Raw genomic sequence first — 27635 nt, forward strand, 5'->3', positions numbered from 1 at the left:
TGACTGTTTCTCTCTCTCTCTCTATAGCTACATTTGTACGAGGTTGTTTGTGTCATGCATTACACCTCTCTCTCTGTCTCTCTCTTTCTCTCTCAATGTTCATGCCATGTATTACACAGTTCTCTCTCTCTCTCTTTCTCTTTCTCTCTCAATGTGCATGCCATGTATTACACAGCTCTCTCTTTCCATCTCTATGTTCTCCCATTACATTTTTTCTCTCTCTAGCTTTATTCTTCTCTCCTACAATTCAAAATATCTGCTAATTAAAAGTGGGAAACTCCTTTCCATTACCTCTCTCACCACGCCGAAAAAAGTGTCTCCCTCGCTCCTATTCAATACTCCACCTTATTTTTCAAACTCATTTTTGCTATTTTGGAAGAGCAAAGTAGGAGCAATCTTAATCGTCATTATCAAATATTTCCTAACATCAAATTTGACGTTGGTGAATGACGCCAATGGCTCTGAGTGGTTCAAGAGAGAGAGGACCCTTTAGACTTACAATGGAGAGAGAGAGACTCAATGGTTAGAGAGAGAAAGACTCAATGGTTAGAGAGGGGGAGTCTAAGACAGAGATCCCTTCGACTTTGATCAAACGTTTAGGTTTTACTTTCTACCCAATACAAACTGCGCCTAAACTATCAGAGAGAGAGAGAGAATCCTTAAACAAGCTGGAGAGAGAGGAATCATTAAACAAGCTTGCGAGAGAGAGAGATTCCTTAAACAAGCTAATTTAGAAAGCGATTAGCAGTACAAAGAATAGGTCTTTGGATCCAATCTTTGTTCAACTTATCTCTCTCTCTCTCTCTCTTTCTCTAATACAATAGAATAGGTCTTCATAGTATGCAAATGTTGGGAAAACGAGTGTGAAGCCTTTGGTCTTGGTGGCAATCCTGATAATCAAATTAAACAAAATGAAGCATCAGCTAGGTGTTGTCAGACTTTCTCTCTCTTGTTACATTTTTAGAGATATGGTGACTATTTACTCTCCCTCCATACTCACTCTTTACTCTCTCCCTCCCTAAGGCTTCTCTTTAGCGTAGTGGTCCTATTAAATATATAGCTATCTCTTGTGTTTAGAGAAGTACTCCTCCTCTCTCTCTCTCTCTCTCTCTCTCTCTCTCTCTCTCTCTCTCTTCAGAGTCCATTTCTTTCCGGTATCTATCTTTAGTGGTAGGATAGTAACTCTGTGTTTCTCTCCATGTTTATGTTTAGAGTAGAAGTCCTTAAAGTTTATCTCTCTCTCTCTCTCTCTACAATTTGAGTGCTAGAAACAGGAGCAGAAGCAACAGAAAAGGAGGGAACTGCAAAAGAACCACAAGAAGTCTTGCACTCAGCTTCCCCATTTTGCCCTGGTAATGCCATGGATGCTCTTTCAAAAACCTGATTTTCAGACATGAAATGCTTACTACTTTCATTCAAAACCTCATCTTAGTTTTTAATACTCATTGAGCTGCTTTTTTGATGTGTATTACAACCTCAGCCTGATCTCTCTCTTCTTTTTCATCTTTTAACATTGCCTGAGAGGTTCAAATGCACAGCCTAAGCCAGAGAGAGAGAGAGAAGAGAGAGAGAGAGAGAGAGAGACCCACCTTTCACTTGTTTCTTCTTACCTGTTATTCTTCAGCATCTCTTATACTACAAGTCCATGATGAGTGAATATGTAATTCAAAATTTTTTCTTTTTTAGTTTTTCCATTGTAGGCTTCTTATCTTTTGGAAACTTCCCATGTGAGCTTAGACGTAGATCAAAAGAACTATTGGTCTAGTACATGGAATAGGTTTGCCCTTAATCCTTCATTTGTAGACCTAGAAGTAAGTCACCGTGGTTTGGGCTTAAACCAATTAACGACACATATTTAGAAAGGTTGGTTTCATGGCGTTTGCTCTCGGCCTCTAATCTACTCCTCTACAACTCACTTTGCACCAGTTTCACAAAACCTAGTGTCAAGTTTAATACACGGTAGAGAACTCTTGAGGAGTGTTTGGATTTATTGAGAGCTCTAATGGTGTTGTGTTCTTACAATATACTTCTGAAACTGATTCTTTTTCCATGCAAGAATCATTAACTGCCTAGCTTAAGTCATTTTTGTTCATTTCATGCTGATCACTTGTAAAATATGACATTTTTTTTCAAATGCACTTAATCTTTAACAATAAATTAGTTTACATCAATTTTTACTTGTGGTGCTCCCCATGTAAATTGTTATCTATTGTCTGTGTGTCCGTACTAGCCTTGGAAACTGGTTGAGTACCTTAGAGTAGATCATAACATGTGATTTATTTGCAGAAAGGGCATAGTTTCTTCAAAATATTATGAATGATTATATGGTTTATGCTTCCAATGAATTTGATTTATTCCATATCAATTAATCTATTTATTTCTTTGTGAATAAAGGTAGCATAATCATGGGTTCTGCAACATTCATTTTCTTCTTTGCATTGCTTGCACTGCCACTTGCCACTCTTGAGCTCTTGAGCTCCCTTGACAAGGAACTGCAGCGAGCAGAACTAAATCCGATGACAATCACCGTTGGACACGATGGATCGACGGATTTCAATAACATAACAGACGCCATTGCAAGCATCCCACCGAACAACACAAGCAGGGTGGTGGTGGAGATAAGGCCTGGATTCTATCGGTTTGTCCTATCACTCTCTGGTGTATAACTTATATGTTTGCTCCTATAACTCTCGTACATGATTCAATTATATGTTTGCTTCTATCACTCTCTCGTGTATAATATGTGTATGCTCTTTCACTTTCTTGTGTATGATTTATGATTTTTCACTTGTCACCCCCATGTATATTAAAAATGGTTATCAAGAGTTGCAAACTCTTGCTTGGTCTTCATTTTTGCTGGCTGATGTAGTGCATAACTTAAATTGAAGCATATGATTATGTATCGTCACACGCGTGTGATCACCCGTGGATTGATATAAGGTGGTCACAATTATTTTTAGTTATTAAATGTTGAGGGATTTAGGTATGGATCCTAAAATTTTTCTTAAAATACAAAATGCTCCATCTATATACAGAAATTAAAAAGAAGGTCGGTCAACCTGTTTTTTTTTTTTTCCAAAATTGTCCCTCTGACTTACATTTTTTTTGAAGTTTTTTTTGTTAGTTTTAATTTTAATTTTGTTTTCCCTATTAATGAAAAATCTAAAAAAAAATTAAAATTTGATCTGAGGATGGAATCCTTGGACCGAGAAGCAATTTTGAAAAAAATAAAATAATAACATGGTTGACCGACCTTCTTTGTAATTTCTACCTATAAATGGAGTATTTCGTATTTCAGAAATTTTTTTAAGGTGTGTATATAAATTACTTTTAGATGTTACATTGGATAGCTTGGGGTGTATCACACAAAGTTTGAAAAAATATTTTTAGAACTTTGAGTCTAGTCAATAACACTCCTACAACCACCTGATTTGAATATATATATATATATATATAGAGAGAGAGAGAAAGTGTGAAAATGATAACATTTACATGAGATGTGAAATAAATTGGGTGGCTATTTGGTGTACCCTATTTTGATGAGGGCACGCCCAAAATTTTATTTTAAAAAAAATTATAGAAAAATTAAAAAGAAACAAAAGATAGAGTTATGCCCATCCATTTTCAAAAAATGAAATCTAGGCCTTGGTGTCTACCAGAATTAGCCCATCAAATCATGGTGGCATCCGTAGATGGAATCATAATTACACTTTCCCAAGTCAAAAATCAGACCCTCATTTTGTCTGTTGATTTCAAACTAGAAACAATCAACGACCACCATTTTGGTGGTTTGGTAATGCCACGTTTACACACTTTTGGTTTCTTGTTTGGTATGGTATTTAGGTGACACCTCAAATGTGTTTGATTATCTTTGGGTGCCACATTATCTCTCTTTAGGTGTGCACACAAACCTAAAATGCAAAAAGGTTTTAAAATAAAAATTTTGAGCGGCACTATGTTATGAAATTCGAAACGGAATGAAAATTGTTACAAACATATGCAGCAACCAAACAATTGATAAATAATAAAGACATCTATACTTCTCCTTCTCCCTTCCGGCTGTCCAATTTAGATCAAACAAAGCGTTCATCATTTGATTTAGATCCAATACCTCAGAGTATTTTATTTTTAATTTTTATTTTAAAAATTATATGAATATCATATTTGGTATGTTACATCATCTCCAAAAGGCACATCTAAAACAAATATAAAAAAATATTACCAAGAAAATAAATGACCAAAATACCTATAACAATTTTAAGGGTATTTTGATCATTTTATTTTATTGGAGATAGTTTTTTAATAGTTTTTACAGGTGCGAGTTTAAGAAAGGAAATGTTTTGTAGAAAAACAATAAAAAATAAAACATTTTAGAGGCGTGACATTGTAATTGGATCCATCTGAACCACTCATTAGATCTGAAGGATAGATAAGAGGAAATATATAACTACTATACATTAAGAGAAGTATAGAAAGCTTCCCCCACAACATCGAAACACAAACATACTTAATTATGAGGTGACTGGATCTTAAAACTACACCCAATAGTCATAAGATTGAACCATCACCGATATTCTTTCTTTGTATGGATTGATCATTTAGGACCCTTTTGGTACTCTCTCTCTCTCTTTCTTTTTGAACTCCAAGGAGAGAGAGATGATTTACCGTTCGTGGGAAAGAGATAGGACATGGGCTATGTAGAATACTGGTGATTTGGGTGAAGAGGATTCATCGTTAAGAGATCACATTTTACATTTATTGAGTCTGCATATCTTTTGCTCTACGCTCTAGGGGTACGATTATGCGTATTTTGAATACCTAGTGTTGGAGTGCATCTAAAATGTAGACTGTTGATTATGAAGAGCTAAAAATCTAAGAGGCTACTAACTTGATTGCCCAAGATTTGGGTGAGTTACCTATATGGGGAGACTTCGTAATAACTCGTTTCAATACTATGAAATTTCGAAAATCTCGCTTGAGTTCTACAGTATTCAAACGAGTTGCTACAATACTCGCCATAATAGCATTTTTTTGGGGAGTTCAGTGGGGAAGATTGACCGCTACCCAGTGACCACAACATGATGGTTTTAGTAGCGAGAATGAAAACCACAACATGGTTATTGAGGTGTGAGGTGCTACCACCACGACCTCTCTTCAATTTCTTTTAAAACCTTTGGTGATGTGGCTCTCTCTTCAATTTCCTTTGAAAACTCTTTGTGATGTATATATTTCTCTTCTATAGGCTTCCATCTATCCGATCGCGCTCCGTTAATTAGACTGAAAATTCCAGGTCGTATAGGGCTAACGGGGCCAAGAATGGCCTTGCTTATAGAGGCCACAAATGATGAGGTCATTGGCAACTGGTTGGGGATAGAGCCTTGGCTTTCTCTATATATTATTGGAGCTCTTCCTTCAATCTCATTTTTTTGTTCTTCACCTTCTCCCCCTTAGTAGTTCAGCGAAAGAATCAAACTTGAGATGTAGCATTACTAAGGTCTACTGCTAGCCACTCAAGCTCAATTCCAAGCCCCATTTCTTGTGCACCAATAGCAATCAGTCATGCATGGATTAATTTTCCTGTCATTTCATCTTCCCCCTGCTCAGTCAAGACTTGGGTGAGTTCACTACGACATGGCCTAATTAAGTTAGGGAAAATTATATATACCTTCAAGACGTAACTTTTTAGACAATCTCCCCACAAATATTTTTAGATCAGTCACTAAACCCCAATACTGATTTGTATAGCATTTACCTCTAGTCAAAAAGTGAGCTCAACTGAAGACTAAAATACCCTTTCTCTTTAGCAAGGTCCACGCCCCTCTCTCTTCTGTCTGGCAAATAATAAATCGGTTCAACAATGTTTTAGTTGCAGTCCGATAGTTTTTATTTGCAATCCAGCATTTTCCTAGAGTCGTTCGACAATGTTTTGGTTGCAGTCTTGCCGTTCTTAGTTGCAGTCCGATAATGTTTCATTTGGATGCCCTCTCCAATCTGGCAATTTGGTAATGCAGTCCGACAATTCTAAGTCGTGGTCTGGCACTTTCTTAAAGCTGTTGGGCATTTTGCAATGGCAGTCCGACATGAATATGTGTCGGACTGTCTTTGTTGATTCAGCACCCGACGGGAATGTAATGCCAAGGTGTATAGGAAGGCGCACTTTCATCCTTATACCTATAATTTTTTGATTTGGAGGGATCTTTTCTCAGTCTGTTCAGCAAGGATGTCTACTGGCATCTGTGATTGCTGCCGACAGACGCTGTGGGCTATATATTTTCCCATTATGAAAAAAAGCCTAACTTTAGAAAAAGGTTACGATTGCCTTAGGGTAAAACTTGTGATTCAAAAGGTTACAATTGCCTTAGGGTAAAACTTGTGATTCAAAAAGTAGTTGGGTGGAGGATGCATAGAAAGTTGAGTCAAGCGAGGGTTTTAGTAATTTTTCCATTAATTTACTTAGGTCTTGGCTAAGTCCCTTATCCATCACATCCCCAAACCGAGTAATTTAACATTAGATAAGCCAAAGGATGTTCAATTCTTGGAGTAGAATGTCAATTTACTTCCTAAACGAAACCCCACTTAGAATTAATGTTAGGACTCCAATCGGGATGTAACCTCTTCACCCATAGATTTACTTTAATAAAAAACAATTTCTAGATGTACCCTTTATACGCTTGAAAAAAATGATGGAAGTAGAGACCATCTGATTTTTAGATGGTGACATCTTAGTACTATAAATCACAAAATTTAAAATTCTTTTTGAGGATAATCATCTTGTAATTCTTAATTGGTTCCCAAAGATTCAGATCGAAAAAAATCCTCTCAAGTAGATCTTCTGACCGAGGAAATATAAATAAACTATGCTTCCGAAAAAGCATAATATACATGCTCAATATTTAAAAAATAATTTTTTGTCCCTAGGCAATTTGGACATAGTTTCATGAGGCCTAAACCTTATATAAAAAAAGTAATGCCTCACCTTGAAACCTCATTTGAAAATACCTTGAATTATGATGGCTCTCAAATGAATTTTCATCATTGATTATAGTATTTGTAGCGCAAAAAATACTACAGATCTTGTGGATATGTGAACACTTATTTTTAAGAAGAAACATATAGTCTAGATAATGTGTTACATACACACTATTGTTAGAGTTTGAAATTCCCATTTTTCTTTTCAACTATAATGGTCAAAGTCGAGATCATCGATTTGAAGATTTTTCAATGCCAGAGCTGCAATTTGTTTTGAGGTCACGTTTTATTTATTTGGACACAGTTGCGTTGAGTCCATGTAAAAATGAGTCACCTCTTAAAATTTTATTTTTGTGATGATTTTTTTCCCAATTTTTAAGGACATTTAATCTATAACAAGGATATCATGAATATAGAAAAATAATTTTTTTAAAAAAATTAAAAATAATAATTTCATGAAAAAATTATTTGGACTTTAGATGGACCGCCCATTTGCATCCATGTACGTTTGGGTAAACGAAGATGCATTGCCGTGTCTCGAGCGTTACCTATAAATATCACGCCATTGTCCACTCTCAACTTCCATTGATACGCTCAAGCTAATTAGGATTTTCTTCCATGAAAGAGCCCTCAATTTTGCACACAGATTGGAGGTATGGGGTTGTGTTAGAGAGAGAGAGGGTTATTTTGGTAGCCATCAACAAGAGGTAGATTGGAGGCTCTAACTCTAGGTTAGAGGCTAGAACTTAAACCAAATTCTTGTGCAGGAAATATATGTGGATTTGATTTCAAAATTCAGAATTCACTATCCATGTTTTAGTAGTTATTGGTAGGATATGTCAAGTGCTTTGTGCTTTATTTTCCATGTAGTATTAAGAAGAGCATTTGTAATCTGACTTTTGGAGATGATGATAGTGAATTATTATGCATTGTGCTTTATTTTCCATGTAGTATTAAGTAAAACATTTGTAATCTGACTTTTGGAGATGATGATATGTGATTTATTATGCTTTGTGCTTTATTTTCCATGTAGTATTAAGAAGAACATTTGTAATCTGACTTTTGGAGATGATGATAGTTTTATTTTCCATGTTGATTTGTTAATCATATGTACTGTCTCTGACTAAAATAATTTGCATAATAGACAGTACCCTGTTTTGCTACACATTTGGTTTAAAGGCTAAGTTCACTTGAAGGAAGTTTTAGTATTGCTTTTTTAATGCTGAAATTCTTGAGAGAGAAACTTGATTATTGTTTTAGGATTAGATTTCTGCACAAAGTTCGAAGGAGTTCTCAAATTATTTTCACACCAATTATTTGCTCAACTTTTCCAGGAGGAAAAATTAATAAAGATGGCACTAAAGAATAAGTTGAAAGTACGTTGAGTTCCTGAGTGATACTGCAGGACCAATAAATATTCCCAGAGAAATAGATTTATGAAGTTCTCATTTGGAAGAAGTGCTCAGTGAGAATACTTGTGCATTTATGTTTGGGCGATCTTATACTTTACCAGTTATTGCTTTGAATATGGTTGATCATTTTAGAGAAGCTATAAAATCTGAATTCGACATGAAAAATTTGGGTTTGATGGAATATTTTCCTAATATCTAGGTTGTTCAATGGAAATTTTAATTTTCATTACTTAAACGAACTATGCCAAACAAATCTTGACATAATAACTCAAGGGAAAATTGGAAAACTCATTACTGGAAGGAAGTATGCCAAATAAATCTTGATATAATGAATTGAGGTGATCAATCCTATTATAATATATCCTCATGCATGATGGTCATGACTTTGACTGCCCTGTAAGCAATTAGGCCACATGGTGGGGAAAAACCAGTTATACCAAAATCTGTTGTTGTTACATTCATGTAGTATCATCCTTGGGACCATCATACTTGGTAAGCATGATTGTTGATAAGATTAATTTACTAATGTTTGCTTATGATTTGTATTCATAACAGAGGTCAAGATCTCTATAACATTCATAAGATAGAAAAGTCATACACCAACAAATAGCTACTTGTACTAAAACCCAGAAGTACGATCCCCTCGATAGAGATAGTTGATGTGAGGAGATCAACTAAAAAAAAAATGCTAATATATTGGCATGAGGAGGAACATAGTTACTGGTATATAGATATAACATCCGCATTGACCTAAATGTCTAGATGCTTCTCGAAAAAATCATATACTTTATTCATATAAAGAAGAATGGCAACTCAAAATCAGTTTCTGCTCAATGAAAAATGGATTTGAACTAAGTAAAAGAAGAATGTGTGATGACGTAGACCAAATTTTTATAGAAGTTCGACTGGAAGCTTGATGTATATTATGGATGAGGCCAGTTATAATGTTTGTAGTTCGACTAGAAGGTTGATGTATATAATGTTTGCAATTGGCATGCATAGTCATTTGTTGGAAGCCTAGAACACAACAGTTCTACAAGAATATAAGAGAAATTTATGATGTGTAAATCAAACTCATGATCATGGGTTTTGTATTTATCTTGCAAAAAATTTGAACTTGTGGATTACAGTGATAGCAACTATGAAGGGAGTATCGATAATCAAAAGAATGCATCAGGTTATATTTTTCATTTGGCTTCTGGCGCTTTCTTGTTTGTCTAAAAAGTAGCTAGCTGTGGCTCTTTCTCCTACTGAAGCAAAGTATGTGGCAGCTGCATTTTGAGCATATCAAACCATTTGGTTAAGAAGATGTTTGAAGAATAAGTAAAATGAAACATGAGACCAGTCCATCAATAATACATTATGGAGAATTTAGGTATTGTACTAATAAGTGATAAGGTAAGAGAAATTAGACTTAGGTGAGTTGTCTTTGTGTGGCACAGACCCAATACAACACCTGTTAGGAGGTGTGAGTTAGTTCAATTAGAAAGCTTAAAAAGGACAAAGTGTCGGTCCAAAATGATATGGTTGGAAGTAGTGAGAAAAACTTTGGGGAGTTATGGCCTCACTGAGGGTATAGCCCTTAATAGAACATAATGACGGATTAGAATTCATGTAGCCGACCCCAATTAGTTGCGAAAAAGTTCTGACGATGATATGATGAAACATGATACCACCATTTTCTTTGGAAACACATTCATGATTATTCTATCAAAGGATATGGTTTAATATTTTAGAAGTAAGCAGGATAACGCACATGATTATTTCAAGAAGAAAGGTATCATTTGGCCTGTCCAAAAATAAAATTGTTGATATATTCACTAGATACTGCAACTGGAAATTTTTGAAAGATTGAAGCATCTGTTGAAGTTGGTATTATTTGTGTATTTAAATAATAGCTGGATATTAGTAACTTATCATCATTATACAAGCCTTATCGCAACTATTTGGGGTCGGGTACACGAATCTTGTTCTGCGATTTCGCTCGATGAAGGGCCAATTGGATCAAGATTCGTGAAATAGATATGGGAAAAGTTTTACGCTGGTTACCGACCTCTCCTTTCTCCGGGCTTAGGACCGGCATGACCAGCCATGGCAGAGTTGGGTGGACATTAGTAACTGATCCAGATTATGCATATTGAGTTTTTAAAGGATAAGGTTTCTATAAGGCCTAGGTTTTATGAAAACAAAATAAAGCCTCACCTCAAATCCTCATCCGGAAAGTACTTTTAGCAACGGAAATCTCTATGATGGCTCTAAATCAATTTCCAACACCAACAATAAAATTTGAAACTCAAAAATGGTACAGATCTCACGGATGTGAAGACTTATTTTTATAGAAAAATGGACAATCTAGATAATTTGTTACAATATACACCATTTTTGGAGCTTGAAATCCTAACCATAATGTTCAAGTTGAGATGATTGATGTTTAGGTTTTCCAATGCTTGACTTGCAGTTTTCGATGAGTTATGAGGTGAAGATTTACTTATTTTGATGGGGCTGCAGGCCTATCAAACCATTTTCCATTTTTAAATCAAAATTTGTGGAGACAATATGACTGTTGAACTTGGAAACGACTGTAACTATTCTGCAATAGTTATTGGTGAATTGTTAGGTAGTAATGAGATATGTTTTTGCTGTATATTTCAAGTACGATGTGAAAGGAGAATGGTTAATGACGATAAAGTAATAATACAGAAAATTGTCATTTTCATATTTTGTATTGTATTAATATGTTGGAGGCCTACTGGCGCTTTGAAAGGCGAGGCGAGGAGCCCCCCAACTCCAGTTTCCAAAGGCATCCCCCCCTCCCCAAAAAAAAAATCTAAATTGTCGCTTCAGTATTTTAGCGATTACCTGCATAGGTAAAGTTGGTTCATCAAGTGCCGAGAGCCGAGAGCCGAGAGTGCATTTTCTTTAGATCGCACTATGGGGGGGGGGGGGGGGGGGGGGGGGGGTTTAGTTGGAGCCGAGCATATTTTATCCATGTGAGTAGACTTCACTCGCCATGGCCTCCTTGAATCTTTCTTCGAAAGAGGAAAATCTAGATTGATTTAAGGGAGACAGATGCGAGATGCCTTTGGAGTGTGAAAGTTATGTCAGGAGTGAAATGCGCTGGAAAATGTCTACAGGCGGTAATTCATGGTGCGACTTCTAGTCTCATTACCTCATTCTTTAGACTTCGGACTCAACTTCACTCGTTCTGTCTACACCTGAAACCGTGAGATGTAGATAGAGTTGTTGTTCGAGAACTTGCGTAACCGATTACTCCTTACCCTACTAGCCAATGTAGCTGTATAAGTGGTGGTCACCCGAGGACCATGCCACTTGCAAGAACCAGAATTCTAGAAGCAAATAGCCTAGCCTTTCCAATGCAGTCCGGTGTTCATCCTTCCTTGGTGAGCAGGTAGTCAAGGTGGCCTTATTTGGGCAATAGCAAGCTAAAAATTGCAGCAATAATACCCGGTTCTTGTTTGCAAGTTATAGCATGGATAGGGAGATCTATGCAAGAGAGAAAGATCAATGCAAGAGATAGAATACTCCCAAAATTTAGGTTGTCACTTTTAATATGATATTTCGATATAAAAATACCATACGACAATTCTGCTCCTAGAAGATGAGCATATGCATCGTGATGCTTCCATCGTTTTGGATTAGTTTTATTTTGTTGTCTGGATGAGTTCTTTGGGTTACTTGTTTGGAGAAGTTTTATGGACTTCTATGTGTGTGTGTTTGTGTGTGCGTGTGCTTGGACGTGTGCATGTGCATGTGCTTGTGTGAGTGTACATGGGTGCGTCTGTGTGTGTGTCCAAGTGCGTGTGTGTGTGTGCATGTGCTTGGACGTGTGCATGTGCATGTGCTTGTGTGAGTGTGCATGGGTGCGTCTGTGTGTGTGCGCATACGCACGCGCATGTGTGTGTCTTTACATAAAAGGATTCTCTCATGCAATATTTTCTTAACTCTAAAGTGTTCTTTATCTGCATAATTTTTCCCTTTTGAGATACACAGTTCACCCACTGCCTGCCTCCAATTAAAGCATGGAATAAAACATTGCAATGAAAAGTGCCTAACTCCCTTTATGTGTGTGTAGGGAGAAGGTAGTGATCCCTATGGATAGACAGTTTGTTACACTATCTGGAGACGCTGCAAATCCACCGACAATTTCATGGAATGACACGGCATCCACAACCGGTACAACATCTAAAAGTGCCGCGGTGACTGTCATTGGGAACTATTTCATAGCCACATATATCCAATTTGAGGTATTAAACATTTTCTGATGATGTACAAATATTTTCATGAAAGTATGCATTTTTTTAAAAAATAAATATATAAATGTAATCCATGAATGGGCGACACGTATATGCCTATAATCTGTTATTTGACCATTTTATACCATTCATTTGAGTTGATAAAAGATCTCGCCTGATAGGTAGTCATTTGAGCTTTTTAACATATTTATCCAGACCCAATTCCAGAAATAAGATGTGACACTTTGTTGCCACCATGTGGTTTTCTTGAACAATCTTGAGCACTTGTATTTCTATCCCTTTTACATCATCAACCTTTGTTTCTTGTCTGAGAACATATATCCTTTGGAAGATGGACATTCACAGCTTTCCGACAAGTCCTTGATAATGTCTATCTGGTTTTGCTGCCAAGCTAGCCCTTGGACCAGAGTGTTTTCTGAAGTTTATATGTTTGACCTATTGCACTCTAAACATGTGGCCACTATTAGAAACCTGTTTTCAAGTGCGGTAATCTATTGTATATTACACATGGGAGGAGACATTCAGAAATGGGACTCCATTATTCAAACTTCTACAATTCTATCACGCATTAAATATGCGATATTGGCATGTATAAGCCCATTGCACATTAGATATGTGCCCAAAAGGGCTTTGACTAGAGTCGAGATTTAGTTACAACCATCTGGAACTAGTTCTTGCATCACTTTTTTTCTCTCATACTTTGGTCCTATCGTATTACAAATTGAGCATGTTGCACATTAGCTGTGCGATTTTGTACAAATCGAGCATGTTGCACATGATCCTATCCGTGTACACAAATTGAGCATGTTGCACATGATCCTAATCGTGTCCCAACAGGAAGATTGATGTTTTACTACCAATCACAAGTTTCAGGTTGGGTACAGTATTCTTACCAGAAATTATGATCAAGAGTTACTTCGTAGATACTTTACGCAACACTTTTCTTGGACCGTTTTCAAATTTAGTGCATAAAAAACCAGAGCGACCCAGATGGAAGAAAATAATGGGGAGAGAGAGCTGTTCTAGTATTATATTCCCAAATTTGAAATATTGCGGTATCGCAAATGCCGGACTGATTAAAACTTAAACAAACAAACAAAAAAGGCACAAGGGTTCCAACATTGACAACATCGGACCACCCGAAAGGAAAGAATTTAAGTAATACGTTACCTGTGACATTGAACATATCATGGGGACTGAGTTTAGGGCGGTCCAATATTTACAACATCGAAAGGCCAAGAGATATAGTTGTTTGGTATTTATGATATCGGACGGCCTTGAATAAAACAAAATTATAGGAGGACGAGGGGGGAGGGGGAGAGAGAGAAATTCGCACCTGTTCGATGTTGGAAATGTCGGACTAAGGGTAAAAACCGGAAAAAATGGTGGGCTGGGGGGTGGACCTTGGCATAATATTTGAGAAAATATGGAGTAGACCGTAAGAACGAGCCCTCAAACTGATCCATAAGTATTTTTCCCTTATATTTTTCATCTTTTTCTTTGATTTTAATTATTTTGATATTGTTCCTTTGAATTTAGTTACCAATTTCTTATTTCCTCTTTTGTGTTGGTGATTTTTCTCACATTGATATTGTTTTATTTGGTGATTTCCTTTCTTATTCGAGAAGCTTGTGCACGGTTGAAGAAATTTACAATAACTATTTGAAAAATAAGTATAACTTGCAAATTTTTTTAAAGAAAGCATGTTTTAGAGGACTGAATTAGTGAGCTTGTTCTAAAGGGCTCCTTGACATTGATCTTGTGTTATTCTTTTAATTTACGTGTAAATGCGGTTCTAAGACCAATACCTTACAACAATTATTCATACTTGAATTTACAATAGTTATTCATAATTAAATTAGTTTCTCCCTACTATTTCCAGAGGTATTTTGAACTAATTCATACTTGAATTTACAATAGTTATTCATAATTGAATTAGTTTATTCATCTTACGGCCAGTATTTTGAACTTGTTTTACTTGAAGCTAAGTATCCTCAGGAAGACAGGGAAACCTAAAACACATCCAAATAAAGTTCACATGTGGACCCTTCAGTGAAGGATCATAGTCCTCATCTAAAAAGGAATATGCTTGGCATCATTTCTTGCAGCAACTAAACTGCCATTTCTGTCATGTATTAACAACTTATGCTAACTCTATTATCTCATTCTACATTCATGACAATATACTATTTTATGTAATACTCTTGTACAATGATTTGCTTCATGTCTTACAGAACTCAGCACCAACTCCTAAAAGTGGGGCAGAGAAGGGGCAAGCAGTGGCTGCAAGAGTAAAAGGGGATAAAGCAGCTTTCTATCATTGTGCCTTTGTCGGATACCAAGATACTCTGTATGACCAGCAAGGCCTCCACTATTTCAGCAAGTGCTTCATTCAAGGTACCCTTGACTTCATTTGTGGCAACGGTCGATCCCTCTACGAGGTGACAATCTCTCTCTCTCTCTTCAAATGCAAGTGAATGATAGTAATTGGTATTAATTGCCAAATGCAAGTGTTTGATAGTGTTATGCCTTGGTAGTCATCATTGTAGCATAAGGAGATCATGGTAATTTTTTCTTATTTTCTTTTTCACTTCCTTTGTTCTTAGGATTGCCAATTGAATTTTATTGGCGAGAGCAAATCTTGGATCACAGCCCAAAAGAGAGATAAGGAATCCAATAAAACCGGATTCTCCTTCGTAGGAGGACATATCACTGGACTTGGGCATGGGATGGTGTATTTAGGACGACCATGGGGTCGATTCTCGACAGTTGTATTTTCTAGCACCCAAATGGATCAACTGGTAGAACCTCAAGGTTGGGACAATTTTTGGTCAAATGAAGACCGAAGCAAGTGAGTCTCGCTCTCTCTCTCTCTCTCTCTCTCTCTCTACATGCACACACATACACATAGTTAGACATGTGTAGCTGATCTGTTAGAATTATATATCCTTGTCTGCACTTATGATATGCTAGAATTATATACTTGTTGGCACCTCTCTGGCTGGATGGAAAAGTACAAGGGCAATGAGATGGAAAGTTTTTTAAAAATTGGTAAGTTGGGTGAACACTGCCCCTCACAAGAGTATATTGCTTATGCTAAAAAATGAATTTATAGAGGTTGTTGAAGCTTGAGTTGTTTTTCAAGAAGTGGAAGCGAAAATAGGATCCATGCCATCTTTGTGAACTCCGATTCTATTTTATTAGGCTAGAACACAAAAGGTACCCTCTTAAGAGCCATTGTCAGGACAAGAGTAAAATAAAGAGTTGGACCCACTTCTGCAACAAGTGGTCATTGAGCTAAGATTAGAGTTTGTCATAGATAAAAATAAAAATAAAGAGAAAATGAAAACGAAAAACATGGTTTGGATGTAAAAGCATCTATCCCTTTATAGAAGCACGATGTATACCCAATTTTTAACTATGAATTTATCAATTAGTAGGAAAATTTTAACTACCTTTGGTATCTCTTGTCAGGGGGTAATTTAAAGTTAAAAATTATCCATGCCATCTTTGGCTACCAATGCTATCTTTGACTCCAAAGGTTCTATTAGGTTCAAAGTTCAAACGCAATACAGATCCACTCAAGAGCCAAATTGAAAGGATTAGAGAAATAAAGAGTTAGATCAACTCCTACTACCAGTAATGGCTGCGCTGAAATCTGAGTTTATGATGTAAAAGAGGAAAAGAAAGAAATATAAGGAAAACATGGGACACGGTTGGAACGTAATAGCATATGGCTTGATGGCTTGTTATGGAACTGTATAGGATATTATGAAAGTTGTATGCATCTTTAATTATTTCATGTAGGGGGTAATGTGAAGTGTAAATGTTTAATACAAAATGATAGGAAACAAGCCATTTTGATCTTCTATTCCCAAGTTTTTCCATGCTTTAAATATAGACTAATAGTTCATATTAATTTGCTTCAATAGTTGAATGACAATGGCACTATGTCGGTTTGCTTTCTGGAAATACTGTTAGAATTATTTACAACTAAAAATTACGTTTATGACTCTGTGCTATGCCTTTATTTTTTCCCCTAAATTCTTGAGATTCCAAACCCGCCATCCTTCGGATCTTTATGGTATTCTTTGGGTTTGGCAATTTTTGCTAATTTCCTTGTGCTTTGTTAACTCAAATGGTACATACACCCCATTTCCTTTTTCTTTGCCCAATACATCTCGAAACTACTAACATCTGGTTCTCCTTTTGCTTTTAAATTTCTTGGTGGTATTAGGACTATATACTATGCAGAATATGCTAGTTGGGGGCTTGGTGCCAACGACACAGGCAGAGTTCCTTGGTATCATAAGCTGACAGAAGCTGAAGCAAGTACATTCAGAGGAAAAGACTACATTAATGGATCCACATGGATCCTTTGATTGTATTTTCTTTATTTTGTTTCACTGTTACTTTTCTTTTGTATTTTTCTCCACATGAGTTTGGTAATATACATAGGTTGGGGTAATGGGTTTAGTCAAGGTTGTACGGGTCCCCCCCATCCCGTGCCCCTAATTTTTTTTGTTTGTTTTTCATTGGAGCATTTTTTAGCATAGATTAGTGATCTTGTGAGCCCTTCATGCACCTGAGATTAATTAGTTCCCAATTTTCAGCCATTGACTTTGGCTTTGAGATTGGTAAAGGGATGATATAGGGCATCCTAATAATCAGTAAAAGCAAATTCTACTTATCCTTCATCGTCTCTCGAGATGCCTTGTGGGTCTTTCGGTTTAGTTTCTCCTCTACTTACCCTCGATCTTTCTCCTCTACTTATCCTCTATCTCCTCTACTTACCCTCTATCATGAATGAGCATTAATCCCAAGCTTAGAAAATTCCAACTTTTATCAAGTTTCTTTTATCACAAATGAGGATTAGTCCTAAGCTCCCTTTCCCTCACTTCCTCTGCATCTTCTCTCTCTCTCTCTCTTTTATATCTACCTTCTCTTCCCCACAGCCTCTTCACCACTTATCATTACCTAAATGCCTGGTTATCGCTTTGTAGGCAGAGAAATGCAACCCGACATGGAGATATCTGCTGCTTTTTCTATAAAATGAAGCATCTCTATTGAGTGTTTTTGTTATGGTTCAGAAGAGATGCGCACCCATATCAGTTACTGTTTTTAGATTAGAATCATAATTTGGACTGGTAAAAACTTATTGTTACAATCATCACAATCGAGACCCATGCAAGCTTCTTGCTTCATTCTTAAAAATGAACCTGTGCAAAGCTTCTTGATTCAATCTAACAAGAACCTCCAGATGGTGGAATCATCTGGTGAAATGCCTTTATTGTTGCTGGTTTTATTATGTTTATGCATTTTTATATTGCTTATGTTTGCACTAGTTTCATGCCTCATACCTTGTAATTTGCAAGTGGAACTGATCTTTAGTGACGTGCTATTGCCTTGTAATTATGATATACCCAGTAAGAATTCCTTGAAATCCTATCATAGTTCTTTGTTTCGTAACCTCAACGTCTGACCTCTCATTAGAAAGTGTTAGAAAATGCCTTTTGGTCCCTCTTGGTTCCAAGGAATCCAAGCAACAGCCAACACAACTTCGTTAAGAGAAGCCACCATTATCTCTTGCATGGATCATTTGATAGACAAATTTGGGGAAGGGATGAAATATGATGATCCCCTTGTATGTTTATCAATCGCGTCATTTTTCTTATTTAATGTAGGCGGATTATAATTGTAGATATGGAATCTCCCTTGATTCTATTGGTTAATCTGCCAATTTCTTGATTTTTTTAACTGGTCATGGTGTCCTTTTCAAAGTTTTACATGTTGATTTTCCCTTACCTAGGTTTTATTGATTTATTTTCTTTAGAGTTTACTAGTTTATTTGTTATTTTATTTTGTTTTTACCTGTTGATTTGGCACTTTAACTGGTCATAAAGTTTTTTTTTAAATTTTACATGTTGATTTTCCCTTACCTTAGGTTTTATTGATTTATTTTCTTTAGAGTTTACTAGTTTATTTGTTATTTTATTTTGTTTTTACCCAGTGGTTTAAAAACAGATTAGTGGCCCGGATCGCGCACCCCAAAAACCCATCCGGATCGGTGAATCGGCGATCCGGATCGGGAATTGTCCGAATCGGTCGGATTAAGCTTTAAAAAAAAATCTAAAACAATTATTAAAATTCATTATAAATGCTGTTTTTTAGGAATCCAATAAGAAATCGGGGTACTACATTATTAATTTTCATTTTTTTCATCAATATGTGAATATTGAGATGTTTTTTCTCTGTATGAACTTATTTTAACCGTTAAATTTATATTACACAAAAGAAAATCAGAGAACTATCATGGATGAAGTATGTAATCATACATGGACTACAATAAAGAATGGTTTTTTGATAAGAACCTTTTAGTTTTTTTTGACAAAAACCTTTTATTTTTTTACAAAAAATGTTTGTTGTATTACATTTTATTTTTTTTAGCAAGAACCTTTTTTTTTGAAAAAGAAATACTTGTTGTATTATTATTTTTTTATAAGAACTTTTTTTTTTTTGACAATAACTTTTTATTATTTTTTATTTTTTTGACAAAAACCTTTTATTTTTTTGACAAAAAAAAAGAAATTTGACAAGAAAAAGAATTGATAAGAACCTTTCATTTTTTTTTGTAAGAAAATTTTTATTTTATTGATAAGAAAAAAATTTGACAAAAAGCGAAAATGATAAAAAAACCTTTCATTTTATTTTTTTTTTACAAAAAACCTTTTATTTTTTTTAAAAGAAAAAAATTTGACGAAAAAAAAGAAAAAAACAGCGTTTTCTCCATGTCAAGATTCGAACCAACGTTTTCCACACAATGAAGGTATGTGATAACCGGTATACCACATGCTACTTAATGATATTAAAAGCGCAAACAAAATACTATAATATACCAATGTTTCGAGGCTTCAAGTTAATACCTTTTCACATTATCCCACATCCAAAAGGGAAAAGGAAATGTGAGTGCATAAATGCTTCTTGGTACTCTACATTGGCAACACGTGTGAAGCAATGAGGGTCACGTGGCGAGGTGTGCGGACCATAGGTTCCTAGTTCTGAACCTATTTTACCTTGAAATTTACAAAAATGCCCATGACAATACACACTGTAGAAGAATCGGGTGGGTCATGCATGCTGTAGAAGAATCGGGCGGGTCATGACGTAATAAAGCGAAGAATCGGGAGATTCATGACGTCACCCGGCGATTTACTGTACAGAATCGTCGGTTCTTCTCTAGAACATGTCGATTCCCGGTTTTACAAAAGAATCGACACGGGACGACCGATTCTCGGTTTGAATAGGCCGAGTCGGCGGGTCGTGACGTCATGAAGTGAAGAACCGAGAGATTCATGACGTCACCCAACGATTTACTATATAGAATCGTCGGTTCTTCTCTAGAACAGGGCAATTCCCGGTTTTACAGAAAAATAGACGAATGATTCTCAGTTCGAATTGGCCGATTCCGTGTCGAGACGGCGACTTTTAAAACACTGTTTTTACTTGTTGATTTGGTACTTTTTTCGGTTTTTATAGTCGATTAATCATTTTCTTAGATTTTATTGGTTGGTTCACCCATTGCTTTGGTTTTACTTGTTGATTTTTTATTAAGTAAGTTTTGCCAATTAATTTGATTTTTCTCTAAATTCTACCATATAGTTTGCCTGTACTTTTGATTTTAATAATAGATTTGTAATTTCCTAAGATCACCATTTTTTGGTAACGGTGGCCTTTGTGTAGGATTAAGAAATGGCCCTACTTGGTCTACTCCTAAATTCGTGAGTGACAGACTTTTCTGATCCCAAATGTCCGAGAAACACCTCCAGAATGACTGTGAGCCTTTAAATAAATTTTTTTTTATATATACATAAATGGGCTCCTTTTTCAAGGAATTGCGTAGATGCCCAAATGGGGCCTTACTCTTCTTGTTGGTATTTTTCTTGTATCAGCTATCTTCCTATTCGTATTAGCAATCGATCTGAATTTCTTGTGGCCATTATCATGGAATTCTCAAATTCTTGTGGGTTTTCACATTGATTTTCTTGCTCATGTTTCCACTGGTCTTCCCCTTATATTTGATTGATTTCAAAATTTCCATATTACCTTTGTTTCATTTGCTTTGATATCATTCCTTTTTGAATTTAGTTGCTGATCTCTCATTTTTTGTTGCATGTTGGTTTTTTTTCTCATACTGTGATTATTATATTTGTTAATTTGTTTCTTAATTGAGAAGAATGGTTCGTGAGATTTACAAAAAATATTTAGAAATCGAATATTTCTTGTAAAAGAGTTTTTACGAAAGTGTGCAAGGTCAATGTCTAGATGCAAGAACACCAATATGAACCCTAGAGGGCTGCATTATGTGCTTGTTTTAAAGTGATCCATGGCATTGATCGTGTGCCATTGTTTTAATCTGCAATAGTCATTCATGCGCAGGTTAGTTTTTAAGCGTAAATAAGGTCTAGGACTTTTTATTTACAGTAGTTATGCAGACTTGGATCAGTTTCTTGCCTACTATTTCCGGGGCAGCAATCTGTGGACTAGTATTTTACATTCTTATTTTCTATTTGAAGCTATGATATCCCAATGGAAGACCCAAAAACTTAATTATACCCAAATACGTTTACTTGGGAGCTCTTCACCAAAGGATCACAATCCTCATCTACAAGGGAATATGCTGAGCATCATTTCTTGGTACTTTCTTCGGTTTTTATAGTCGATTAATCATGTTCTTAGATTTTATTGGTTGGTTCACCCATTGCTTTGGTTTTACTTGTTGATTTTCCCTTAAGTAGGTCTCACCAATTAATTTGATTTCTCTTTAAATTCTACCATATAGTTTGCCTGCACTTTTGATTTTAATAATACATCTGTAATTTCCTAAGATCACCATTTTTTGGTAACGGTGGCCTTTGTGTAGGATTAAGAAATGACCCTACTTGGTCTGCTCCTAAATTCGTGAGTGACAGACTTTTGTGACCCCAAATGTCCAAGAAACACCTCCAGAATGACTGTGAGCCTTTAAATTATATATATATATATATATATATATATATATATATATATATATATATATATATATATATATATATATATAAATGGGCTCCTTTTTCAAGGAATTGCTTAGATGTCCAAATGGGGCCTTACTCTTCCTGTTGGTGTTTTTCTTGGATCAGCTATCTTCCTATTCGTATTAGCAATAGATTTGAATTTCTTTTGGTCATTATCATGGAATTCTCAAATTGTTGTGAGTTTTCATATTGAACTTCGTGCTCATGTTTCCACTGGTCTTCCCGTTATATTTGCTTGATTTCAAAATTTCCAGATTATCTCTGGTTTCATTTGCTTTGATATCATTCCTTTTTGAATTTAGTTGCTGATCTCTCATTTTTTGTTGGACGTTGGTGTTTTTTCTCATACTGTGATTATTATATTTGTTAATTTGTTTCTTAATTGAGAAGAATGGTTCGTGAGATTTACAAAAATATTTAGAAATCGAATATTTCTTGCAAAAGAGTTTTTAAGAAAGTGTGTAAGGTCAATGTCTAGATGCAAGAACACCAATATGACCCCTAGAGGGCTGCATTATGTGCTTGTTTTAAAGGGATCCATGGCATCGATCGTGTGCCATTGTTTTAATCTGCAGTAGTCATTCATGCTCAGGTTAGTTTTTAAGCGTAAATAAGGTCTAGGACTTTTATTTACAGCAGTTATTCAGACTTGGATTAGTTTCTTGCCTACTATTTCCGGGGCAGCAATCTGTGGACTAGTATTTTACATTCTTATTTTCTATTTGGAGCTATGATATTCCAATGGAAGACCCAAAAACTTAATTACACCCAAATACGTTTACTTGGGAGCTCTTCACCAAAGGATCACAATCGTCATCTACAAGGGAATATGTGGAACATCATTTCTTGCTCTAATTAAAATGCAATGGTCTGTTATATAATGAACAAGCTATGATACCGCTATTATGATATTCTACATTTATGGCGCTAAATTATGTTATGCAGTAATATTGTATAGTGATTTATTTCATTTCTTCCAGAACTCAGAACCAATTCCTAAGAATGGGGCAGAGGATGGTCAAGCGGTGGCCTTACGAGTATCAGGTGATAGAGCAGCTTTTTATCATTGTAGATTTCTTGGATACTAGGATACTTTGTATGATGAGAGGGGCCTCCACTATTTCTATAAGTGCTTCATTGAAGGTGCCATTGACTTCATTTGTGGCAATGGTCGATCCCTCTATGAGGTGAAATCTCTCTCTCTCTCTCTCTATGCAAGTGATTGATTGGTAGAGATAGACTGTTGAAGTAGGCTTTGGTAGTCATTGTCGTCGCATAAGTAGATCACTGATTCTTTATCTAATTTGTTTAATTTTGAGCTCAGGATTGTCGATTGAGTTTTATTGGCACTAGTAGATCATGGATCACAGCTCAAAAGAGAGAGAGCAAATCCAATGAAACTGGATTCTCATTTGTAGGAGGTCAAATCACTGGACAGGGGGCGGTGTATTTAGGACGACCATGGGGTGCATTTTCAACAGTCATTTTTTCTAATACCCGAATGGACCAACTGGTCATCCCTCAGGGTTGGGATGGTTTTTGGTCAGAGAAGGACAAAAGCAGGTAACTCTCTCTCTCTCTCTCTCTCTCTCTCTCTCTCACACACACACACACACACACGCACACACACACACACACACAGACAATTACATGAATGGACATGTATAGGTCGCAATAACTTAGAATTATATATCCTTATTGGCACTCTTTTCTAGCTAAACTGGATAAATAGTACTATTTATACCCCAATGTTTTACTCTGAATCTTTTGTCTAGTATGAAAATTGAGTATCTCTTGCGAGGGGTTAGTATGAAGTTTTAAAAAAAATGTCCTACCTTTAATATCCATGTTATCTTTGAAACAAAAAAAGAGATCTGCTTAAGAGGCAATTGCAAGAATTAAGAGAAACAAAGAACTAGACAAACTTCTACCGCAAGTCATTATATCATGTGTATCCAAGTACCATATATGCCCCAATCTTTCATTATGAATCTATCAACTGTTATGAATGTTGTATGCATCTCTGGTATCTCTTGTGAGGGGGTAATTTTAACTGTAAAAGTTTATTTGGAAAATCACTTATGGTCATCTATGCCCAAGTTTTTCCATGTCTCAGAATGAGACTAAGAGTTCACACTGATTTGCTTCCATAATTTAATGACAATGGCACTTTGTGGGGTTGCTTTCTAACATTACTCTTACAATCATTAACAATAAAGAAATTAAAATATACTAAAATCCAGTGATAGGGTGCGTGTTGTACCTTCATTTTCTTCAGTGGCTGTGATTTGAAATTGTAGGAATCTTCATGGTTTCTTTTTAAATTGGTTTTGACGTTTTGTGCTAATTGCCTTTTGCTTTTTCAAATACATCTCAAATATTACTAAGACCTCATACAATTTTTGGTGGTATTAGCACCGTATACTATGCAGAATATGTCTGTTGGGGACCTGGCGCCAACACCACAGGAAGAGTTCCGTGGTCTCACAAGCTGACCGAGGCTGAAGCCAAAAAGTTCAGGGAAAAGGACTACATTAACGGATCGACATGGATCATTGCGGGTATGTTTGATGAGCCTGTAATAACTTTATATTTCAGAATATTACATGATTATAAATTCTTGAATTTGCTTAATGCAATATGATTCAAAGTCAATTTACCCAAAAAAAATTATTGTTCAAAGTGGTGTTTGTCTGTTTGATAGTTCCAAATCGAATCATATAAACTTCGGATATTACCCCAAACTGGTGGGTTAGTGTTTTAGTGTCTAGTTATTTTGCAAATTCATCTCTCCCTGCCAAAAGTTCTGTCTCTCAATCTCTTTTAACGATTTTTCTCTCCATTGCTATTCTACAAAGAGCATTTGGTGCAGAGTTTCTATCTCTCCAACCCCATTTGAATCACCAATTTCTCTATCTTCTCATGGTTTCAAATTCGGTGTAAAGCTGCTATCTCTAATGTAGAAATTCTCACTGCCATTGCTACTCTGTTTTCCCTCTCTCCAGGATCTCTTCTCTTTTAGATTTTCCTATTGTATTCTCTGGTATTTTTTATTTTTCCTCTCACTCTAACTACATCTTCTCTATCTAAATCCTCATCTTTCTTCCCTTTCATTGTTTTCTTGGATTTGACCTATCTTTGCCCTTTCCTTTTGAACCTCTTTCTCTAGACTTCTTGCGATGGTTTGCTAAATCAAACTCCTGTCTGGTCTCTGATTCTTATGGTTTCCTTTTTTTTAGTATATCTCCTTTTAATATCTATTTTCCAGTGAATTCATTATTCTGGTGAGTCTATCGGTCTAATAATTTTGGGTTCCCATTGCCTTTCTTCTAATTCGTGCTGAAAGTTGCTTGCCAAAATGATGCAGGAATTTTTTAGTATATACATGTTACTCATTTCATTTCCACGTATCCACGTGTTGATTAGGAATTACTGTAAATAATACTGCTGGAATGAGCCTTTGCCCTTCCTTCCGTGTGGGTCAAATATAAAATCCTAGGATGCAACTCATGCGGTTTTACATTGTCTAGTTTTTCTATTTCAATGTTGTGATTTTCAGGCCTGTATGTTTATCTAGTTGTCCTCTCACATAGGTAGTAATTTAGATTTTAGAAGATTCATAGATTGTATCTCTCTAATTCTTTATTTGAATATATTTGTCTCTTATTTATTTATTAGTCAACTCCTCGTAGATGATCCATTAACAGATTTTTTATTTTGTACCCATTGTATTTGTATTTGCCAGATTAATTTGAGGCACTCCACTGAAGATGTATTCCATATGCTTGCAGTTTGAATGACAGAATTAACAAAGGGCATTTCTGGGTTCTCTTTGGGGTGCGTGTCATGATGCCATGGAATATAATGTTTTCCTGTTATATTACTCGAAAATGAGAGAGGGCTAATTCTTTTAGTCAATGGCTATGTGAGATCCTTCTCAAGAATAATTTGTTTTAATTAGGCTATTGTTTTCTCCCTCATTACTTATTACTTTTCCGTTCACATTGCTGAATGAATGATGTGAAGTTTTGGGGATTGTAAAGTTGCAGTGTTCTGGCACCTGTACATGTTTCTCTATTTTAATCATGGTTTTTTTTTCTTAATGAAGCATGTGTCCATGATACGATTAACATTGTTATGGAATAAGAAATTCTCTTATAAGCTCACGCTTGTTCCACTAGCAATTATAATTAGTCACTTAGTGCAGTCTACATCCGATTTCACGCTTTAAACTTCTGATGCCAAATCTACTTTGGTTTGTTATGTACTGCTTTTGTTTCCTATATTTATCTGCTTTATATTTTTTTGAAATGTTATAATCTGTTTATATTTTTAATATCAAAGATGCTTAATTTGCTGAAATCCAAATTCTATTGCTGTTTCCTAACTTCTGGGCTTTATTCATATTTTCCGTTGCCTTCCTTGGCAAATTTTCTGAAATCCAAATTGCATCATCCATTTAGGCCCCTAACTGAACTGATGAAGTCTACCACTAATTGCCTGGTGAGGGTATAACTTTTGAACTTGAGACTGTTTTTGTTCCAGGCCAATAAACTCGAGTTAGTCCTTACAAATTCTAGAACATGGAACCCTTTTCTTGAATTTTATGTCTAGAAGCCTTACGACTGTGACTTGGCAGAGTTTCACTGTCTCAGTGATTCTTCCAGTTCTTTCTTTAAAAAGTTAATATCATAAATCTTCGGATTCTTGGGCAGAAGTTCACCAAATGTGGGTGAAGTCTGTAACATTCACATTTCCTTATCATTTTTGCTTTTCAATTAACCAGGAAAACTAGTCACACGGAGCCATACATGCTTAATTCACATTTCCTTTTTGTCTCTTTTCAACTAAGAAGGGCAACGTTTTGGCCGGAAATTAAGCATGTATGGCTTCATGTGACTAGTTTCTATCATGTCTCAGAGAAACATATTTGAAGTTATAGCTAATTTGTTTGCGTAGTTTGAATGTGCTTATCATAATCCTATTATACTCTTTCAGATTTGTGAGTTGCAATCTCTATCTCATTTGAGTGCAATTTCTAAGGCATGTTTGGACTGCACGTTGCCAGAAAAACAAAAAAAAAAGATCAGTCCTGATCTCAAAACTTGGTCCATCCAGCATTCAAAAGCTTGCTGTGCAAAACAGAAAAAATAATGAACCTAAGCAATGCTAGGGAGAATATTTTATTGCTGCAATGGTGATTTACTCAACAGCACACGAAGGAAAGGAAAGAAAATGATGGATCAGGTGAGGAGTTGAAGTAGGGCTAACCCAACGTGCAAGAGCTTGTCGAGGTACATATTTATGTCTGAAAGGTGACTAAGGGACATATGCAGAGACCTGTTGGCATCCTCACAGCTCATTGGCATAAGCATGCATTTGCCCATAATCTCAACCGCCCCTGTGTAGTCCTTATGAACATAAAATTCATCTGCTGTGTTTTGCAAATCCCCAAGTGCTGAAATGTAGTCGTCATTACAACTGTCGAGGACCATGTGAAGGTTTGTCTGGTTCCAGGACTCACGCCACAACTTCTGTACATAATTACTTGTGCTTGTTGTATTGTCAACAGAAAATTTTACAGCTATGCCAACGAGTCCAACCAGATCGGCCGTGCGGCTGCTTGGGTCCAAGCTTATCGTGTTCACACAGAAGTCGTAATACTCGGTGTGGTTGCATGCATCCTTGAGCATCTTCGATGGCTCTGAGGCTGCCTTACTAGAGAAGGGGTCCCTAGCGATTGTAGGGTCTAATAAAGAGAGGAAGAGGAGGGAGAGAGCCATGGCTATGGTGAAAGACATGGTTCAGAGAGAGCTTTTTTCTTCTCTGTTTCTTGTTCTGCTCCCTTCAAGAAAGTTATGCAATGCAATGTATGTAAATCCGTGTACTGATCATCCTAGTTTTATAAA

The 27635-nt window shown here is 36.0% G+C and overlaps 2 protein-coding genes across 2 annotated transcripts; one reads left to right on the forward strand and one right to left on the reverse strand.

Annotated features, from left to right (window-relative positions):
- Positions 1–1261: 1261 nt before the first annotated feature.
- On the forward strand, positions 1262–27635 carry LOC18439384 (putative pectinesterase 11). Its single transcript, XM_088863629.1, is given in 10 exon segments — positions 1262–1352; positions 2395–2638; positions 12475–12646; positions 14890–15096; positions 15262–15506; positions 16893–17028; positions 22707–22913; positions 23051–23289; positions 24142–24287; positions 26725–27635. Coding segments are annotated over 9 exon segments (1593 nt in total). The 5' UTR covers positions 1262–1352; positions 2395–2405; the 3' UTR covers positions 26733–27635.
- Positions 26970–27527, reverse strand: LOC148782192 (cell wall / vacuolar inhibitor of fructosidase 2-like). The gene has a single exon (XM_088863630.1). The coding sequence runs from the start codon at positions 27525–27527 to the stop codon at positions 26970–26972; it is 558 nt and encodes a 185-aa protein (XP_088719756.1).

Source organism: Amborella trichopoda, chromosome 4 (assembly GCF_054954075.1).
Source record: "Amborella trichopoda isolate Santa Cruz 75 chromosome 4, AtrichopodaSantaCruz75HAP2 v2.0, whole genome shotgun sequence".
Taxonomy (NCBI): Eukaryota; Viridiplantae; Streptophyta; class Magnoliopsida; order Amborellales; family Amborellaceae; genus Amborella; species Amborella trichopoda.